At 44.0% G+C, this 13,838-nt stretch overlaps 1 protein-coding gene across 1 annotated transcript in view; it reads right to left on the bottom strand.

Annotated features, from left to right (window-relative positions):
- XIRP2 (xin actin binding repeat containing 2) overlaps window positions 1-13,838 on the bottom strand; it is a 72,519-nt gene that overhangs the window by 46,769 nt on the left and 11,912 nt on the right. Inside the window, exon 2 of the mRNA XM_039365404.1 lies at window positions 577-684. Coding sequence (XP_039221338.1) covers window positions 577-684 — 108 coding nt within the window. The remainder of the gene's footprint in view (window positions 1-576; window positions 685-13,838) is intronic.

The following is a 13,838-nucleotide window of genomic DNA, read 5'->3' on the forward strand; positions in this document are numbered from 1 at the left end:
ATAATCTAATATCCATACGCATGCAAGAAAATGGCTTAACAGAAAAGCGTTTCAGATGTATTTATGTCACTTGCAAATTCACTGTCATGAACATTATTGATAAATTATGTCTGATACATTAGATCCCAAAGACGGGATGTACTTTTTCATATATTTTGGACTATATTTCAGATTGTGTTTGCCTCACTGTCACGCAGTAGGGATTTTGGCTGGTATTTGAGCAGTTGTTGGACCTTAGGGTACAATAGCCTTTCAAAACAGAATATTCCAGTATTTGTGCACATTTCAGGAAATGGTTTACCAAAGAAAAACATCATATTTTTTCACAGCCAAGTGTCTGCTCTTACAACAAAGCCTTTGCGATCTTTGTAAAAATTTATGTGGTTCTCACATGGTATGTGCGTCAGATGACAAAGGAAAAGTGTATTCATAAAGAGTGAAATAATCACCACTTCTAAGTGAAAATGGGACCTAGCAAGAGCCTTGCATTACAAGATGCCTTCCACAAGACCAGGATCGTGGTTTCCCCATTATGATTCAACAATTCAACAACTATTATGATTCCTCCATTTTTACCTGTACAGATTTTTGCTGATATTGGTACTGAGCTTCTCCTTTTTCAAACTGGTTCTTCACACTTGCCAGGCCTCCAGGTATTCTGCATGCCCCTGATTCCTCCAGAGCCTGGTGGAGAAAAAAAACAAAGTAAAGAAGTGAAAATAAGCCCTTAAAAACAGCAACGGGCTACTTTTGGTGTTTTTGTTTTTGCTTCATCCTTGAAGTCAGTGTTGATGGCTGGTGAATGCCTGGGCAAGTCCCTGCAGTTTTCTTGGCAGGTTCTCAGAAATGGATTGTCATTGCCTCCTTCCTAGGGTTGAAGAGATTAACTGGCCCAAGCTTGTCCAGCTGGCTTTGTGTCTAAGGAAGGACTGGAATGCACGGTCTCCCATTTTCTAACCTGATACCTTAACCACCACACCAAATTGGCTTTCATTTAGGTGTTATGATATTCCATAGCACTTCTGAGTTCAACTGGCTTTACTCCCAGGGAAAGTGGGTATAGGTGGTCCTCATTTAATGACCATTCATACAGTGACCATTTCAACTTATGATGAGTGGCAGTTATAACTGGTCTTTAAAATTCTGACTGGTGCATTGCCCTGTGGTTACATACAGTAACTGCAATTTGGATGCGTGGCCATTGGGCTGGATTTCCAACCATCACAACTGTCCCCTGGCCATGTGATCACAATTTGTAACCTTCCCCGCTAGCTTCCCATAAGCAAAGTCAGTGGGGAAGCCAGCAGAAAGTCAGAAGTGATCATCACATGAGGCCATTACTTAAGGAGCCGCAAGGTCCTCACTTAAACAATGGTAAACAGAGACTGTTGGAAGTGCCATTGCTAAGTGGCTCAGTCACATAATATCACACTTTACAATTGTGTTGCTTAACGTTGCAAATTCTGGACCAAATTACCACTATTCACCACGGCCTACCTGATTAGGTACTACTTAATTATAAATTTTATTTCTCCCTATTCTTACAAATTATAGTGTTTTGTTTTAAAGTTTGTGTTTTTTCAGATGTCTATGGAGATCCTCAGTCATCCAGGTCACGATTGTCCCAAAGGTGCTTTTTTTACGAGGCAACTGGACTTTCTTGTTTTTCCTTGGAGACATTTTGCTTCTCATCCAAGAAGCTTCTTCAGCTCTGACTGGATTCCATTCCCCACCATCCAGTCAGAGCTGAAGAAGCTTCTTGGATGAGAAGCGAAACATCTTCAAAGAAAAACAAGAAAGTCCAGTTGCCTCATGAAAAAAAGCACCTTTGGGTGTTTTGTTTTGTTTTTAAAAAATATTTTCTGTTCCAAGAAACTACAGAAACATACTAAATACTAAAAGTATTTGAAAAGAAAAATGCAAAATATCCAGTGCCCAATGCTCTGAATGGTTCCAAATTTGTTTTGCTTTACTTATAAAGTATATTTTGATATTGGTTCGTCCCCTTCCATTCTAATCTAGCTATGTATAGGCCTTAATAAGTGATGCCAACCTTCTAAAACAAGCTCATGAAAAGAATCTCAGCAAAATGCTTAAAATGTGAATGCCTAATGCATTATCCAGATTTAAGCGGAAGCTTACAGTGATATTATTATTACCACATTGATTTAAAAGATTAAAGAAGCACTAACAATCAGTAGCCTTCAGTACCTTCTAATCCAGTGTTTCTTCAGGACCATTAACTGCTTTATGCCATCAGGGGCTCAGAGACCAGGAAGAGATTCTACTGTTATACAACTGTGAATTAATCTCTTTTCAAAACCCACACAGGCAGTCTCAGGAGCCTCTTTTATAATGTTGAGGATTAGCGCAACAATGAGGACTGCATTTTTGTGTTTTTGGGGAAACAACAACAACAACCTCAATTCATATGCTGGCATTGTGAACCACATGTGATTTAAAAGCCTAGGTTTGATAACAAATTAGAGACTGGGAATTAGGCGAGAACATTAAAAGCCTCCCTCTGGATCTTGTCTACCCTGGTCCACAATGCTATTTGCTTCTCGCAACCGCGGTGGGGACTAATCATAGTCTTCTCGACTATTCCCATTTGCCTCTTCATCTTGCTTTGCTTCCTTCAACTTCAGTGGGCTGCTGTTATTTTTCAGAGTTTTAACAGGAGGGGGTAAAAGAGTGAGCTATCAGATTTTATTTATTTATTATTTTTGTGTTTTCAAATCAGTGTTTGACTGCTGTTAGCTGCCTGGACTATTCCCTGTGGTTGTCTTGGCAAGATCGTTCAGAAGTGTTTGCCATTGCCTATCTGGGGCTGAGAGAGAGGGGCTGGCCCAAGTCATCCAGCTGGCTTTGTGCCGGAGGCAGGACTAGAACTCAACATCTCTGGGATTCTAGCCTAATGTCTTAACCACTACCCCATACTGGCTCAGGTTCTGCCACACTAATAATTAGCCCCAGGTATTGCTGTCTTATGTTTGCCTCTAGTCGTGCTTTGCCTCTATGTGGTCATGTTTCAATAAAATCTCACTGCCCTCTTTCCTGTTATTGCCATTGGACTGCCCTCAAGGGCTCAGCAGGAGTAGGGAAGGGGGAGCCCTCAGGCAAAAGGCAACACTTCAGTTCTGCTTTTGTGCAGTGGTGGGATTCAAATATGTGAACAACAGGTTCTCTGTGTGGATGCTGCTTCCAGAAGTCCATTCTGGGCCTGGGCAACAACAAATTAGCTACCGGTTCTGCTGAAGTGGTGCAGACTGGCTGAATCCCACCAATGCTTTTGTGTCTGCAGAGCAGCCCTGGAGGAAATGTCTCTTCAGGATGTTTGTTTGGGAGGGTTACTTAGATGGTTAGATGATTTGTAAGGGGCAAAATGGATCCCTGGAACCTTGTAAGCTTTTTCACTTCAGAAAAACTGCAGTTCTTAAAATTTTCAGCCACTTCCAAACAATATTTGGCTGTTATGGCTTTAACTTAAGAATTTAATACCACCAATTTAAGTAATATAAATGTAATGTATTTCTTTTCCCCTTCTGAAGATTAAATATTTTATGGCAATTTTGGGTGAGGGGACAGTCCTGAGTTCTATTTTTAAGCTGTAGACTGCTCCACTGAGATAGAATTTAATCCCTGGCAGATAAAAAGCTGGACCGATGATTTGCTCTCATTGCAGCCCTATTGATTTATCCATCCACACTTAAAGTTTCCTAAGTATGTATCTTGGTATTTATTTCCTATCAGTCCAGAAGTGGATTTGAGGCTCCTTCTGACTATACTCTGCTCAGTGGCATTAGAGCTGCTGCTGCATTTGTCCTTTTCAAGTTACTCAGATAATCAGAGGCATCATCCCCCAACTCCTTTGTATATCTGCCCATACTCTGTTGACCTTTTGTAAAGTTTTAAGTGTGAAGAACCCTGTTACGTGGCTTTACTATTAGTTATTTAATCATTGCAGCTGCTGTTATTGTTTTTGTGGATGTTTTTATTGTTTAAATGTTTTTATTTGTTTTATAATTTTAGAATTGTAAGCTACCCAGAGTCACTTGGTTGACTATGGAAATTGAATAACTCAATATTTTTTTTTTCAATTCCCATATTTGGGACCAGCTATTCACAAGATCCCTGTCTGTCAACATTCAACTGCATTTATTGGCCCTTATCCACTATATTTCCACTGCATAGTGGTTCACTTGGTCGAGTTGGGCAACAATAGAAATCAAATAAATACATAAATATATATATAAATACATACATATATACATACATACATACATGGTATATTTGGTGACCCAGTACTGTAAGGGACAAGACAAATGTATGTGCACATACAAATACATATATGATCGAACGATACCTTAATAAGGATAGAAAAGAAGCTATTAAGTCATGATATGTTATATCCTCTAGCATGGCACTGCCAAGTGGTGAGACCATACAGTTTCAGTTATAGAAAACTTACGCTATTCCAGAATGCAGGGGTTTGAGAAGTTAAGGCATGTCTTACTCACTACACCCATGTATCTTCTCTACTTTAAGAGTTGCGCTGGCTACCAATAAGCTACTTTCCAGTTACAATTCAAAGTGTTAGTTCTCAAGATCTAGGTAACTCCAGAGCCTCCTTTCCTAAATGACATCTGTCTGTTCAGTAAGATTAAAATGGGTGTGTTCGTTCCGAGTACCTGCTGTCAGACACTCCAAAAATCTGTGATTTCCCCCCCCAGTTATAGCACCCCTTTTTGTGGGTGCTATAGCTTGTGTCAGACATTGAAATAGCCTCTTCCCTCCTGTCCTTTAGAAAGTCCATTAGGCTTGGGAATGTTATGAGGGCGAGGAATGGTGTTCGGATTTTGGACTAGAGTGAGTAATTTCCCCTTTTTTCTTTCTTATGGATTTGCTGGAGCGTTAGTGTTTGTTTTGTAATTGAGAGCCAATGCGGTGTAGTGATCAAGGCAGCAGGCTACAATCAGGGAGGTGGTGAGTTCTACTTCTGCCTTAAGTCAGCTGGGTGATCTTGAGCCAGTCCCTCTCTCTCAGCCCTAGGAAGGAGGCAGTGGCAAACCACTCTGGAAATCTTGCCAAGAAAACTGCAGGACTTGTCCAAGACTTGAAGACACATGCACAAACAAAAATTAATGGTTTTAATCTAAATTATGAAGAATGAAAATAATATGCTTCTCAGAGCTCGCTCCCTTTGAAGTGGCTCATAGGTCTTCTAAAATAACATAAATAAATGTAATAGAAGTAGAAACTGCTTGCTGTAACTCTGCTAGTTAAAAATGTCTCGCACAGCAGCTGTAATTGCAAGAGGAGCCATTCTTCATCAGTCTAAAGTGGCCCTGCTCTAAATGCAGCAGCTGCTTGGGGCAGAAAGGTGGAACTGTGACATGTTTAGGAAAAAAAACAAAACATGCAGCCCTTTTTAAGGAGAGTCTGTCTATGGCAGAGGTCCCCAACCCCCAGTCTGTGGACCGGTACCGGGCCACAGCATGCCAGCAATTGGTCCGCACAAACAAACAAAGCCTCATCCACGGGATTCAGGCAGCACACAAAACCATGCATCCTCTGGTCTGTGGAAAAACCTCTCTCTGCAGAACCGATACCTGGTGCCCAAAAGGTTGGGGACCTCTGCTCTATGGAGTAACCATCTGTTTTTACTCTAAGCTGGAATGTTCCAGGAAACAGTTGGCTGGTTATGACAAGGGATGGTCACCTATTGCTACCTTTCCTATCAGAAGGAATCATCTGAGTTAAGACAGAAAAAAGTGCAAGGAGAAAACAGCCTGCCAAGAGATCATAAAAAAACTGATGGTTTAGTTTAAAAATGTAGGTATGAAATTATACAGAAAGATGTAGAGATCATAAAGTCATATTTTTGACTTCACATAACTAAGTTTGCCATTTCACAACTGACTGGTCTTCAAGTTGCACTGAATTCAACATTTTGTCTGGAATTGTGTTATCGGGCATGCGTGCTCAGCTTGGGATACACTTCACACAAAGGAGTGCTATTTCTGAAGAAAAGCAAGTGATGAGAAAATGCTTTCCCTGCTGAGCAATTTTCTTCTCCAAACATTGATACAACAGTCAAAATTGGGAGAATGGGAATAGAAAAATAACCCCCACCATTTGCTCCTCCAACCAAAACAGCTCCTCTTAAACTCCATTGCATGTAAATAGAGTTTGCATGTAAATATATACGATTCTTTTGTTTCATCTACACCATTGTTCATGTAGGGTGGATGAATGTGTATTTCACTCCTCCGATGCCAGCGTGAAAGACCTGTATATTTGCTGCTAGCATTCTTGTATCATAAAGCTGTGAAAAACAGATAAACACACATATTGCAAATCTTTCACTGTGCTTGTTAGTTTCTGGGGGAAAAAAACCAAGGGAATATATCTGCAGAATGAATTGAAGAATTTTGTGGAATACGTTTTGGGCAAGTATGAGTTCACATAGGGACTTTGGAGCTCTGGATTTGATAAATTATCTCACAAAATAGCCTCAAAAATAAATTTCAAAAAACAAGTTCTAGAAAACAAAGTAGAAACATGCTTTCCCACAACTCTTTTCCCTCAAAAATCCTATGCCTGGATTTCAGGCAAGGAAACAAATCCAATCTGTGTTGCGGAGATCCAAATAGGTGAATTGACTGATGTTGTTGTGCCTCATCTCTGTCCACCTATTTCTTCAATGTAGCATGAGGTCCACAGAAATATGACTTCATTACAGGCTACATTTCTGCCACCAGGTTAGCAGGAGCCTTTAGGGACACTTTGGACATAGCATCCAACCTGACCGATGTTACTCCCAGATGTGTTGCTGGAGAACTCAAAATTAATGTTGAGGCTCTCCTAGTGGAAAAGTTGGCAATTTATACTTTTATAACAAATCTCCCTGTGTATATGGGCGTATGCATAAGATAAAGCATGTCCTTCATTTAGTTTTTAGTTTATCATATGGAGTGATGGTAGCCCATGTGTTTTGCTTTGCACTTTGGAATTGCTTTGAAGATAAATTCACTCACCTTCTTATCACTTTGGAATTTTGCCTTTGGAATTTTAGATGAGGTAATCCATTGAAATAGTGGACTACCTCATCTACAAGTAAAGCATCCTTTTCATCTTTTGAGACCATGGAAAAGACCCTTATAATTTACCAGTTTACTTCATGCTCAACAAGCACAACAAATTAGCCTTAATGGATTGATTAGATCAGGGGTGTCAAACTGCTGGCCCGTGGGCCGGTTGCATCATGTGGAGGCCATGCCCACCCCAGCTCCGGCAATGCAAAAAAAGTTGCTATATGTCACAACACATCACGTGACATGGCAAGTTTAACACCCCTGGATTAGATGGATCCAACAATTTATGAAAGGCATCCTTAGTTATGGAAGCTGCTGGCTTTAAAGAAGACATGGCTTCACCTGCTCACCATGAAACTCTCTAGAGCAGGCATGTCAAACTCGCGATGTCACGTGATGTCATGTGACGTATGATGACTTTTTCCCCATTACTGGCAATGGGGTGAGCACGGTTTTCTGGTGACGCATCTGGCCCATGGGCCAGCAGTTTGACATGCCTGCTCTAGAGCAACTGTCACTTGCAAAAGATCAAGACCACATGTGAACTTCCTATTAAGCTGATTTATTACTAATCATATCTATGCATAGCCACTGAACTACTACTCAAGTAATGGTTAGTACACTAACTTGGTGCTAGATAAGAACCAAAGAAATTCAAGAGGGGTTGGATTTAGTCCATTTGTGGCTATGTAGAGATTCTAGGCTGATTCCTATTTTGACTCTGTCCCCAGGTTCTGTCACTCCTTCTCCTACAGAAACTCACTAATACCCAGGAATGAATATCTTTTCTTTGTCTTCTTTAGCAAATGATTGAAAAGATGGTGTCAGAAACTGCAGACATTAATGGAGAAGAATGATTATCTCAACCCAGAGTCTGGATCTGGGTTGAGGTTCAGGTTAGAACAAATTGACTTGTGCCACCCTGACAGTTGTCCTATAAGATAGAGACAGAGGGGATATAACTATGGAGCCTGAATGATTTCTCAGTGGTTTGATCCTATGGACATTGCGTTTAGAGTGGCTCTATTCTAAATTCCAGGAATGGTTTTATAGAATAGTATTAAGTAACTGTATCTCTGCATAAGGTATTGCTAAGTCAGTACTAACATATTTATGAAGTCACTGGGGATGGTTTACTTATAACATTGGAACCAGGAGAGAGAAAACATGTTCTAAATTAGTACCCAGAATCAGAAATGTAGTGGATGAGGGCCAATGATTGCAATTTTAATGTTGACAAGACAGGGTTCCAAATATGGGAACTGGAAAATAGACTTGCACTCTAAAAGAAATGCCTATGTAATTTTAAGGCAATCCTAATATCATTGTCGTCGGATACCTCTGGGTCCTCTGTGTTCAGAAATGGCAGTTGCCATTTTCAGTTCCTCTAACACCAGTGGTGGGATTCAGTCGGTTCGCACCACTTCGGCAGAACCAGTAGCTAATTTTCTGTTGCCCAGGCTCAGAACAGACTTCCAGAAGCAGCATCCATACAGAGAATGGGTTGTTCACATATTTGAATCCCACAATTGTCTAACACCTATGTCTTTTTCTGGACAGGTACAGGCTAGTTACAGCAGCCCATATTTTGATAATCTTACTGTTATATTTGCAGGTAGGAGGCATTAAGAGGACATGCATCGTGTAACAACAAGCTTTCTTTATTGTTCTCTTTCACAACCAACAACAGCAAAAATGGCGCGCAGGCCTTTTATAGTGTCCTAGCCCCGGACAACGTCAACCAATGATTGCAGAGGCTGTTTCCCACCTTGCGCATGCGCACAAGGTTGGAGACAGCCAGTCTGATCCCAGGCAGCTTTTGGTCTGCCCGGGACCCTTTGCAACATTTCTGAGCCTGCTGAATGCTTCAGCAGGCTCAGGACATAACACCCCTCCCCCCTGGATGAAACAATAATACCTTACTATGTAGCAGCATAGGTACATGCATTCAATGGACTGGATGTTATTGTGAAGCACAATATGCCTGCAGACAGGCAGAGCACTCTTACATTTATAATTTTTCACAGAAAAAAAAATACAACAAAATAATATGCTGGGAAGAACACCCTTTACTGAGTGTTTGTTCTGCATTTGTTTAAGGACTAGTAAGGTTCCCTTGACTTGACAGAAACTTCATATAGTCCCCAAGATGTTTGGGTGGGCCCTTGTCCCGCTGTGAACTTCTGATGGCTGGTGAGTGTGCCTGGCCTGCCAGCTTGCCTGCCAGGCTAGGCAGACCAGGACTTTGATGCCCCAAAGATTCAGGTGACCCACCCAGCTGCTGATCCTCTGAATCCAAGCCATGGTTCCTTGGTGGGGGATGGAATTCCCCAAGTCCAGTGGTGGGGTGGAATTTCCCAAATCCACAATGGACTCCTCTTGGGAGCACTGTCCCTCGAGCCCAAGACCAGCAGCTGGAGTGGCCTGAGTGGCTGATGTGCCCCAGTAATCCATGGCCCCCGTGTATGTGCCAGAGTTGCCAGAGTCAGGAGCTGCCACCATGGCAAACCTCCTTCCTGGAGACTCCCTGTTTGGAGCACTTACTGAAGCCTGGAATGACTCCCTTTTTGGAGCAATAACTGAAGTGTGGGATGATTCACTCTCTGGAGCAATAGCTGAAACTGGTGGAAGTCCGGTTGGTTGAAGAGACTGTGGTCCACAATCGTAATTGTGGTCCTGCTCCCCTCCGAGAGCAGAGCCAGGAGTGGAAGTGTTGCTGGGCAGCCACCAGCACAGTTGGTCTATGTGGCGTCAGATGACGTGCCCATCATCCAAGGCCACTTCATATGACAGTGGCCCAGAGAACTTGCATACTACTGATGTGACCCAGAGATGTCCAGGACCATAGTTCCTTGCCCAGACTGGATCGTTCACCTGTAGTCTCCTAGGTGCCTGCGGCTGTGACACCCGTGAAGCCACCCGGTCTGGGTGCAACCTGTCCAGTTTCGTGATGAGGCGGCAAACCCAGCGGAGTTCTGCTGAGCTCTTTCCTCTGGCTGTGCAAGGTGTGGTGCATTGTGCAAGAAGGAAATCAGCTAACCTGTGATGCCAGTGAGTCTTTTGAGAGCATCTTTGGTAGTGCGCACCATTCTTTCAGCCTGGCCATTGGAAGATGGGTGGAATGGAGCTGAAGTCACGTGCTGGATCAAGGTGGCCTGTAGAAACGCCTGGAATTCAAAAGAGGTAAATTGGGGGCCGTTATCTGAGACCAGGACATCTGGAAGGCCATGAGAAGTGAAGATTCCTCTCAACACCTGGATGGGCCTAGCAGTAGTAGTGGAGGAAACAGGCACAACCTCTAGCCACTTGGAATGGCTGTCAATGAGGAGAAGGAAGAATTGCCCCTGAAAGGGCCCAACGTAATCTATATATACCCTTGACCAAGGGGCTTGTGTTTCCTCCCATCTATTTACAGGGGCCTGAGGCATTTCAGGCCTTGACTGTTGGCATACTTGACACCCGTGAACCTGGGTCTTGATGGCTTTATCGAGCCCAGGCCACCAGAGATGGCTGCACGCAAGTGCTTTCATCTGGACTATACCCGGATGTCCCTCATGCAGAGAGATCAAGATTCTAGACCTCAATGAGGCTAGGACGACTACCCTACTACCCCATAACAGGTACCCTTTGAATGTGGGAAGCTCGTGCTTCCTTTGCCAGAAGCTTTGAAACTCGGTATCTGGACATGTGTCAGGCCATCCTGACAACACCTATGTCAGCACGCGTGTAAGCGTGTGATCAGTGGCAGTTTCTGCAGCCACGTCCCTAGCATTGAGGGGAGATTCAGGCAACTCCTGACTGAAGAGAATGTTAACAGCAGGAGCAGGATCTGCCTCTATCTGTGTTAGAGGTAATCTGCTGAGGCCATCTGCGTGGCCCATTTCTTTTCCAGATTTGTGAATCAGTGTGTAGTCATATGCTGACAGGAAAATTGACCATCTCAGCATTCTGGGAGATATTATGTGAGGGGTTTGCTTGTTTGTTGTAAACAACCCCAGCAGAGGCTTATGGTCTGTATAGACCGTGAAGTGGTGGCCATATAAGAAATCATGAAATTTTTTTATGCCAGCCACTATGGCCAAGGCTTCTCTGTCAATCTGAGCATAATTCCGCTCTGCAGACAACAGAGTCCTTGAGTAGTAGGCCACAGGGACTTGTGTCCCATCAACCTTCAGGTGACTGAGTACTGTTCCCACCCCATAAGGGGATGCATCACATGCGATGCACTCTGGCAATTGCTCATTGAAATGAGCTAAGACCGCATTTGACAAGAGCAAGGCCTTAACCTCATTGAAACTCCTTTCATGGACCTTAGTTCATGCCATGGAGCCTGTTTGTACAAGAGCCGGTGTAACGGCTCAGCCACTGCAGCCTTGTGGGGAAGGAATGCGTGATAGAAATTTAAGAGTCCCAGGAATGCCTGAAGCTCGCTTTTGGATTTGGGACTTGGGGTCTGCTGAATTGCTTGAAGCTTGGAATCAGCAGGATGGATGCCTTGAGCATCAATTCTGAAACCTAAGAATTCAGTGGAAGTGACTCCAATTTATCTTGCTTCAGTTTCAGACCCACTTGGCGGAAACGAAGCAAGACAGCCCTTAATCTTTCAGCTAAGTTTAGAAATGACTCCCCAGCAATGAGGACGTCATTGAAGTAGGGACAAACCCCAGGAATACCACGGAGCATGTGCTCCATTACACTTTGGAAGATGCCAGGGGCTACATTAACCCCAAACTGCAGTCTTTTGACTTTAAAGGCTCCGCTGTGCATTATGATTGTTTGAGCCTCAGCTGTTGCCTCATCAAAGGTAACTGTTGGTAGGCCTGTGCCAAATCAAGCTTTGCAAAAATTCACACACACACACCCCTTGAGGGAGGCCAGAATGTGGCTTACCACAGGCACTGGATATGCATGCTGTTGCAGCACTTTGTTCAATGTACATTTATAGTCCGCGCAAATTCGGACCTCCATTAGCCATTAGAGGCATTACAATGAGGGTTTCCCATGGACTAGAGCCCACAGGTTCTAAGATGCCTTGCTGGAGCAGCTTGTCCAGCTCTGCATCAGTTTTGCTTTTGAGAGCAAAAGGCACCCTTCTAGGCTTAATCCTAATAAGTGTGATAGCTGGGTCTAAGCGTAGGGCAATGGGAGGCCCCTTGTATGAACCAAGCTCTGTGCTAAACACATCAGCAAACTCCTTGCAGACTTCTGCAAGGCCTAACATTTGCAGGCTGTGAAGCCCAGTTACTTGGATCCCAAGGACCTCGAACCAATCAACTCCAATGAGACTCATGCAATCGCCCCCAACTACCACCACATCTAGTAGACCTTCAAAAGCCTTACGCTGCACTTTGAGCATAGCCTCCCCCTTCACGCTGACTCTGGAATTCTGGAAGTCAGTGAGAATTAAGTTCGATGGCCTGAGTTTGACCCGAAGACCACTACTGCTGCAAATCCTTTTGAAGGTGTTATGTGAAATGATCGATAGAGCGGACCCTGTGTCCAACTCCATTGACAAGAGAACCCCTTGCAGCTTCACATCAATGCGAAGCTTTTTCTTAAGGGCTTGTGTGTCCCTGTTCTCAAAATGCTCCTGCGTGACACGCAGAAACCCACCCTGTATTGGCTGGGGACCCTAGTACCTTTCTGAAGCAATTCATCCTGAGGTTGAACCTTCTGGTGACCCAAACAGATGGAGGCAATGTGGCCTTGCCTGCCACATGCCTGGCAAATGGCAGAGCGGAACCTGCAGTCAGCTCGCTTGTGACGTCCTCCGCACCTAAAAACACTGAGGAGATGCTGGGGCCTTGTCTGGACGTTCCCTCGGTCTTCTCTCTGCTGGCTGTCCACCTCCTCTTTAGGATCCTGCTCTGGATCTTCTCAAGTGATCTCTGGATGGACAGTCATGGTGGCTGGAGGGTTTCTGGCGAGCTACAAAGCTTTCACAGCGCCGCCCGCTGCTCCTTCAGCTGCAACCTCTCTCAAGGCATCTTGGAATGAAACATCTTCCTTGGCGAAGATCTTCTGCTGCAGCTCATGACTCCTTAGGCCACAAACGAAACAATCCTGCAACCTCTCTTCCAGGTCCTTGAATTCACAAGGCCTCGCTGCTTGCCTTAAGGCAGCAATAAACTCTGAAGCAGACTTACCAGGCCTCAGGTCTTTCTGCTCAAACGCTTGTTGCCAAGCAACCACAGAAAGTTTGGGTTGGAAATGTTCTTTCAGCATTTTCTTCAAGTCTGCATAAGTCACTGACTCCAAAATTTCCAGGCCCACCAGATTCTCTGCTATGCCAAACGTTTCCTGTCCACAGACACAAAGCAGGGTAGCCACTTTAAGGCCGTCTTCTTTTACCTGATTGACCCTGAAATAGTTTTCCACCCGCGCCACGTACGAATTCCAGCGCTCCGGGTGTGCAATCTCAAACTCTGACAAGCGGCCAATCTTAGACATCTTCTGTAACCCTCGTTAACGCCTTCGCTGCAAGCCTGTTATCTGGGGAAGGGGTCCCTTGGCCGAGCTCACCTCTAGCGATGCTGTACTGGCAGGCAGAGTCGCTGTGCTGGACGCCGAACTTCCCAGGACTTCTTGGTAAGTCCTCTCTTCTTCATTGTTAAATGTGGCTTACAGCGACCCCACCTTCGTCACCACTGTTATGTTCGCGGGTTGGAGGCATTAAGAGGAGACGCATCATGTAACAACAAGCTTTCTTTATTGTTCTCTTCCACAACCAACAACAGCAAA

This window comes from Crotalus tigris, unplaced genomic scaffold (genome assembly GCF_016545835.1).
Source record: "Crotalus tigris isolate CLP2741 ecotype Arizona unplaced genomic scaffold, ASM1654583v1 scf7180000020074.1721668, whole genome shotgun sequence".
In the NCBI taxonomy this organism is placed as follows: Eukaryota; Metazoa; Chordata; class Lepidosauria; order Squamata; family Viperidae; genus Crotalus; species Crotalus tigris.